Source organism: Littorina saxatilis, linkage group LG1 (genome assembly GCF_037325665.1).
Source record: "Littorina saxatilis isolate snail1 linkage group LG1, US_GU_Lsax_2.0, whole genome shotgun sequence".
Taxonomy (NCBI): Eukaryota; Metazoa; Mollusca; class Gastropoda; order Littorinimorpha; family Littorinidae; genus Littorina; species Littorina saxatilis.
This window is the reverse complement of record NC_090245.1, coordinates 54362710-54370209: the sequence shown is the minus strand read 5'-3', so window position 1 is coordinate 54370209 and position 7500 is coordinate 54362710. Positions and strand designations below refer to the sequence as shown.

General features: G+C 43.4%; 1 protein-coding gene and 1 long non-coding RNA gene across 2 annotated transcripts in view; one reads left to right on the top strand and one right to left on the bottom strand.

The window, feature by feature from the left end:
• Positions 1–7500, bottom strand: part of LOC138974059 (beta-1,3-glucan-binding protein-like) — a 14988-nt gene that overhangs the window by 4455 nt on the left and 3033 nt on the right. Inside the window, exons 3-9 of the mRNA XM_070346772.1 lie at positions 6472–6600; positions 4495–4688; positions 3469–3543; positions 3037–3103; positions 2391–2558; positions 1649–1726; positions 576–693 (exon numbers count right to left, since the gene is read on the bottom strand). Coding sequence (XP_070202873.1) covers positions 576–693; positions 1649–1726; positions 2391–2558; positions 3037–3103; positions 3469–3543; positions 4495–4688; positions 6472–6600 — 829 coding nt within the window. The remainder of the gene's footprint in view (positions 1–575; positions 694–1648; positions 1727–2390; positions 2559–3036; positions 3104–3468; positions 3544–4494; positions 4689–6471; positions 6601–7500) is intronic.
• LOC138974086 (uncharacterized) lies at positions 4918–6039 on the top strand. The gene is made up of 2 exons (XR_011458301.1): positions 4918–5321; positions 5600–6039. It is a non-coding gene; the product is annotated as an uncharacterized lncRNA (long non-coding RNA).

Sequence of the window (7500 nt, the reverse complement as noted above, 5' to 3'; positions counted from 1 at the left end):
GTTTTTGGTAAAAAGACTTCGCGAAGCTGGCCGTACGAAGCTTTAGCACTGAGTTTTTGGTCAAAAGACTTCGCGAAGCTGGCCGTACGAAGCTTTAGCACTGAGTTGTCGGTAAAAAGACTTCGCGAAGCTGGCCGTACGAAGCTTTAGCACTGAGTTTTTGGTAAAAAGACTTCGCGAAGCTGGCCGTACGAAGCTTTAGCACTGAGTTTTTGGTCAAAAGACTTCGCGAAGCTGGCCGTACGAAGCTTTAGCACTGAGTTGTCGGTAAAAAGACTTCGCGAAGCTGGCCGTACGAAGCTTTAGCACTGAGTTTTTGGTAAAAAGACTTCGCGAAGCTGGCCGTACGAAGCTTTAGCACTGAGTTTTTGGTAAAAAGACTTCGCGAAGCTGGCCGTACGAAGCTTTAGCACTGAGTTGTCGGTCAAAAGACTTCTCGAAGTCTTTGCGAAGTCGACTTCGGGCTCACTTAAGGACCGCCTTAAAAGAAGGGGCAATCACTTTTTCACAACCCAGACAAACCCGGCAGAGTGATTATCGGAGTTGATCTATTTTGCCAACTGTTGTCCCCTTACTTCTCGGCGTGGGTCAGGTCGTAGTGGTTGGTTGTCGAGGACGCTCCCCAGTGCAGTGTGGAGGAGATTTCGTTAATTCCGTGATTCACACCGTCAGCTGATCGGGCAACGGCGTTACCTGTAGTACAGACACACATGTCGTGCGAGGCCAGTCAACAAAACAATAGTGATCAAGTTAATTAATAATAGTGACACATGTACAGTTTAAAGACTGCTTGTAAATCGTCATAGATCTGGGTGTGTTTTTTGACACGAGATAGAGCGTGCCTTCTGTTGAACATTTACCAAAGATAGATACAGTCTGACTGCTGTGTATGACACGTGAATTTTTTTATGTAGCTGATGGCTATATATGTCACGCCTGTAATTAGAAAGCCAAGGTTTACAATTGTCTGAACCATTACCCAATATTGACGGACTGTGTGATTGATATCTTCTGCTATGGTCTGTTGATATCAAAATCGAGACTGGAGGTCGAGATTTTGATATCACTGTCGAAACAGACCAATAGCAGAAGATATCGTCACACAGTCAGTCAATGTTAGATATATTGCTAATTCTCTGGACATTTTGTATTTACTGTAAAGAAATTACAAAAGTATTTGTCTCAGTTTTGGCTGTTCCATATCCCTCCCTCTGATTACTATTTCTTTTTGTTCACTCTTTTCTCGTACTTTTCAGTATTTCAAAATATCTTTTCTTTCAAAAAGTCTTTAGTCACTTGCTCAACTAAATTCTGGGAAAATTACATTTTCATAAATATTTGTTTGTTTGTAAATGTAGGTGTTTTTGTTTTTAAAGTGGGGAAGCAATAAAGAGGTCGTCGATATCAAAACTGATATCGACGGAAATGTTGTCAATATCACTTTTGCACTGAGCTCAGTTTTGCCCAATTGACCAATGGAAATCCACGTAACATATGAAATAGCAATATTCTCTTATATTCGCGAGACTTCCAAGACTGAATTTCCTTGTGCCTGCATGCTGCAGAACGAACGCGGTTTTTTTTTGTTCAAAAGAACAATTTATGAAATATCAAATCTATGAATAAGTAAATTAATATGTATCCATACCACGTGTCTCCATGATGTCGATTTCACCAGAACGAGGCCAACCGCCATATTTGTTGGATTTGGGCAACATCCAGATAGCTTTCAAACAAAAATGTTTCCATGTATTAATGCAAAATAACCAGCTTCAACACAAAAGTTTTCACTTTCTCACGCTTGATGTACAAATGGACATACAAGCATAATCATTTACTTAGAAGCCCCCCCCCCCCCTACTACACACACACACACACACAAACTCTCTCTCTCTCTCTCTCTCTCTCTCTCTCTCTCTCTCTCTCTCTCTCTCTCTCTCTCTCTCTCTCTCGCTCGCTCTCTTTCATTCTACAAATCGCACACACATTCGCACATAGGCTGGAATTCCCACAACCGGAAGAAATCACAGAAAGACTTGAATCAGAGTTTGACAGAAAGTCAACAGGCAACACATCAATGACCTGTTATATAAACATTCAACGTATTGCTAAAGGCTATGAAGGAAAAGTGTTCCAACACAAATTCATAGGGTTTCAAGCCTAAAACTGCCAGTGAGTTATATCATATCATGGTGTGACCTCGAGTGTGTGTGTGTGTGTGAGTGTGTGTGTGTGTGTGTGTGTGTGTGTGTGTGTGTGTGTGTGTGTGCGCGTGCGTGTGTGCGTGCGTGCGTGTGTGTGTGTGTGTGGGATGTAAATTATAAAATGTTCTCCATGCCTCCAGATTAAGAATTAAACCTTAAAATTAAAAAAAAGAAAGTCTCACTCACCTGGCCAAATCCAGTCTCCTTTAGGGATCCTTGCCCTGACCTCCACCGTACCGTACTTGATGGCTGGGAAGGTGGTCACTTTGCCGGACATGATGGGTGGCAGCAGGCCATACCTGCCCTCCCGACTGCACCCGTAGTTACCCGAGTTGGTGCATACACCCCAGATCGCTGAACAAGACAGGACGACCAGAAGAAAAATAAAGTCTTTTGCTGTTGGTGCTGGTGTTGATGCTGGTGTTGGTGCTGGTGTTGGTGCTGGTGTTGGTGCTGTGCTGTGCTGTGCTGTGTTTCGTTACATTGTAATGTTTTGTTATGTAAATTAGGGCATTGTATTGCATCACAGTGCATTGTATTACATTGCATTGTATTTCACTGCATTGTATTACATTGCATTGTATTACATTGCATTGTATTACACTGCATTGTATTACATTGAATTGCATTGTGTTGTTGAATGTTTTGTGTCGTAGTGTTTTGTATTGTATACTGTATTGTATCGTATTGTACAGCTGGTGATCATTTTGGGATCCTGAATCATTCATGAAGACTTGGTGATTATATTAAAGGAAAGAAATCTGAATATTTTACCATTATTGTTCCACTGTGTGTTATCGCAATATCATGTGTGTATAACATGAACTCTCACCTGCTACATCCATGGTCCCTTGTGTCAGGAAGTTCTCGTCAAACTTTGGGTCGTCGACCGTCAGAGTCTGAAATGAACGAAGGAACAAGACATGTCTTATAATGCAGTATACAGCAAAAAGTGACAGTAAAAATATCAGAGTAATAGCTACATAAACATAGACATTGCTTTTGATTTAAACGAACACACGCACGCACGCACAACGAAAAACACACACCAACACACACACACACACACACACACACACACACACACGCATGCATGCATGCATGCACGCACGCACGCACGCACGCACGCACATACGCACGCACGCACAACCACGCACAAACACACACACATACACACACACATACACACACACACACACACACACACACACACACACACACACACACACACACACGCGCGCGCGCGCGCGCGCCGCATACTGACCGGCTTCAGGAACAGGTTTCCTCCTTTGAGGTAAACGTTGGAGTCCTGATTTGTGTACACTTGGAACTCCCAGTTCTAACAAAAAGAGAGAAAATAAAAAGTGTGAGAAACGAAGAAAAATAGTATGTTTTGCTTGTATGTTTTCCTATGGTGTGAACAGTCAACGACGGGCGCAGTGGCGTGGTGGTAAGACGTCGGCCTCCTAATCGGGAGGTCGTGAGTTCGAATCCCGGTCGCTGCCGCCTGGTGGGTTAAGAGTGGAAATTTTTCCGATCTCCCATGTCAACTTATGTGCAGACCTGCTTGTGACTTTACCCCCTTCGTGTGCACACGCAAGCACAAGACCAAGTGCGCACGGAAAAGATCCTGTAATCCATGTCGGAGTTCGGTGGGTTATGGAAACACGAAAATACCCAGCATGCCTACTCAACGAAAGCGGAGTGAGCTGACTATGCTCTCAGAGTATAGGGTGGGGAACCCAAATGGGCAAACGAGCTCACACGTAACCAGAAAAATTCTGGAACGCTGAAGAAGAAGAAGAAGAACAGTCAACAGTCAGTTCTGTTTTAAGGATTAGTCGCTTTCCTAAGGCATGCACCACAAAAAATGGATACGATACTTGCTGAAAGGAATCCAGGAGGGTCAGTAAGCAAATAGGAAACAAGAGAGGCACAGAAGGTGTTGCGTAAGAGAGAGAGAGAGAGAGAGAGAGAGAGAGAGAGAGAGAGAGAGAGAGAGAGAGAGAGAGAGAGAGAGAGAGAGAGAGAGAGAGAGAGAGAGAGAGAGAGAGAGAGAGAGAGAGAGAGAGAGAGAGAGAGAGAGAGAGAGAGAGACAGTCAGACAGACAGACAGACAGACAGACAGAAAGACAGTCAAAGACAAGGAGAGAAGAGAGAACCCGAGAACAACAAAGTAAAAAGAAAAGGGGAATAAAAAAAAATAGGACAAGAGAACGTAGACATAACGAGTATAAATTCAGAAAGCGTAAGGAAAGAAAGGTATATAGGAACAGGTGCAGCTCTTTACCATTCCACCATACATGGAGACTTCCATTCTCCAGTCGTTCCTGTCCAGAGCAACACCATTGAAGTCATCACGGAAGACAACGGCAGAAGGAACACGTGGACCCAGCGTGGTCATAGTCCGCGGCGTGGATGTAGTCGGGGCTGTAGTCGGGGCTGTATTCGGGGCTGTATTCGGCGCTGTAGTCGGCGATGGCGCTGCACACAACAAACAAGAGGCGTAAAGCGATATGAAAATGTTCATTTAATATCTCGGCCTGCAACTCAAGGATCACAACTTAAACAACTTTGGTTCTGTCTTCACCGATATTAGTATGGCCTGACCGGTATCCGGAAACCCGGACATGCCAACCAAGTCTCGACGAAGAATGCAAACGGTGAACCGAATATGCATAAAAACGGATTTTAAGTCAATTGTGAGCACTGTTACGAAGCGGTTTACTCGTATTTGTGGTAATGTGTATTGTTGTAAATAGAATAGACTATAGCGATGGTCAGACATTGGAAAGGGCTATAGGCTGCATACCGTCGCGTTGACCGCAGTTGAACCTTTGTGTAACTGACAAGGTTTTTCACGTGCAAGTAATGCAGACGACAGCTCACTGGCAATGTCATAGCAAGAACAACTTTGTAAAATCAGTCGCCGTCAAGGAGCCAAGCTCGACTCATGTTTTTCGTAACACTTTAGCAGACGGGCTCCTGTTTTAGGTATCTGACTGAAGAAGGATGAAGACTGACGAACTTTCCCTATCAGTCTACGTGATATCTTCCATTTTCATATTCATGCCAGGCCGGCGACTGTACTAAATGTTGGCTTTACACTCTTTTGAGGTATGTTTGAAACCGGTTATATTTTCATGTCATGTTGTCGTATGTGAAGAGTGACTGTTTCTGTGTTTAACGTTATTGTGTAGGCCTAAGCTATTGTGCTACACTGCTTAAACATGTGAGGGTTTTACGTAACGTTTTCTTGGCTTTAGAAAACAGGAATTAACGTGTAAATAATTATATTGGCTCATGCAGCTTAATATGTTGGACGAGTGAGTATTTTTATTGTGCGAGTGAAAGAAACTAAAGACAAGTTGACTTATGGACTATAAACTTTACAGTGTTCCAACTGGAGGGTTTCATCGACGGAGGCTGAACTGAACTGGTGACTGCGGCTTGGTGTACATGACCATGGCATGGAGAGCTGGCAGAGTTCTACAGGTAGCCGCCGAGACGGACTGGAAGGATCAAGGACTACGTCAAGCAATGGTTGCGGTGTCGTGAGGACTGGTGCATCCTTGTCAGTCGTCTGAAGGACTTACAGCCATACCAACATCTTGAAAGCCGAAAGATGGCAGTAGGGTAACGTACAGTAGAATACCTATTCGTCTTACCTGTTAAGCTGCTTTGTTTGAGCCAAAAGGTGTCTGCGTCTTGGACTGTAGAGTTTCTTGCGGTGTTGTCGGCCTAGGGTACTGGTCGAAGCCCGGAAATGATTTTGTGATGTAAAAAGCTTTGTAAACAATAATAATTAGTCTTGGCAGTGTCAAGATCCATTTAACACCAGGTTTTTGCGTGTGTGAGTGCGTGTGCGCTTGTGCCTTGTAAGCTACTGTAGCGGACAACTAATCAGATTACATTCCAGCCTGTAAACAAATACTAAATTTATAGAGTGGTGTAGAGGCATTTATGATTGTCTAGAAACCGGCCAATAAAGGACCATAACATCTGGCGCAATAAGGGCTATACCACTCCATAACAAGCACATTTATCAATTCGAAACAAAATGTCTGTACATTTTTTGAGTTCCGAACAAAATTACAATGAATCATCTTGTGGTTCTGTTGTAATTTTGGGGGGACATAATTATTGATTAATTTATCAATTTTAAATCATGAAAGCTGAAATGAAATTTCATAGCACGGATTGGGTCAAACACACACACACACACACACACACACACACACACACACACACACACACACACACTGACCATTGGTCCAGCTGGTGACAGGGCTCTGGACCCTACCCATGCTACCACTCATGGCGAACACACTGAACTGGACCTGCTCTCCTACATTCATGTTTGCGTTCTCCACCTTGTGTTGCCAGGTCCCATCGCCTGAAAAATAAAGAACAAGCAAGTCATGTACATAAAGCCTAAAGGTAACGGCCAGGCTACGGAAACATATTGGGGGCCCGGGTAGCTCAGGTGGTAGAGCACTGGACCTGTGATCCTAGCGGTCACGGGTTCGAATCCAGACAAACAGGCAGAAAGGTTCACAGGGAGAGAGAGACACACACATAGAAAGAGTATGGGAGAGAGAGAGAGAGAGAGAGAGAGAGAGAGAGAGAGAGAGAGAGAGAGAGAGACAGACAGACAGAGAGAAAGAGACAGACAGACAGACAGACACAGACACAGACACAGACACAGACACAGACACAGACACAGACACAGACACAGAGACACAGAGAGACAGACAGACAGACACGAACGCATTAACTGGCAGACATGTGGAGAAAAAAACCCAACGTATTAATAAAGTGAAGTTACTAGGCGATGTGCCTTTATCAACTGGAACCACAGTTTAAAGTAATTGCGACAATCGATTTCAATGAGACTTACTTATGCTGACCAGATCGGAAGTATCAAATAGCAAGATCTTATAGAAACAGAAACCGATATTAGATACCAATTAAAGTTCATCCTGAGTTAAACAAAACGTTCATTAGCCTACGTTCTTCTTTTTAAAGAACGTTATTATGACAACATCCCAAAGTGTGTAAAGTCATATAATTATAACGTTTCTCAACCACTTAGAATCAGCCTTCAGCGCTGGACATTTACATCGCAGTTTTTAAAATATGCCCATGGGTTACTTTGCATTGCGTTCTGAAAGCTTTCAAGATAAATATTAAAATTGTCGAATTTTGTTTAACCTTCTTAGCTACCTACGTCCAGTTAGTAAAGGAAACTCAAGGGAAGAAAAAGGCTGCGTGAATAAACATGTGACCCCTTAAG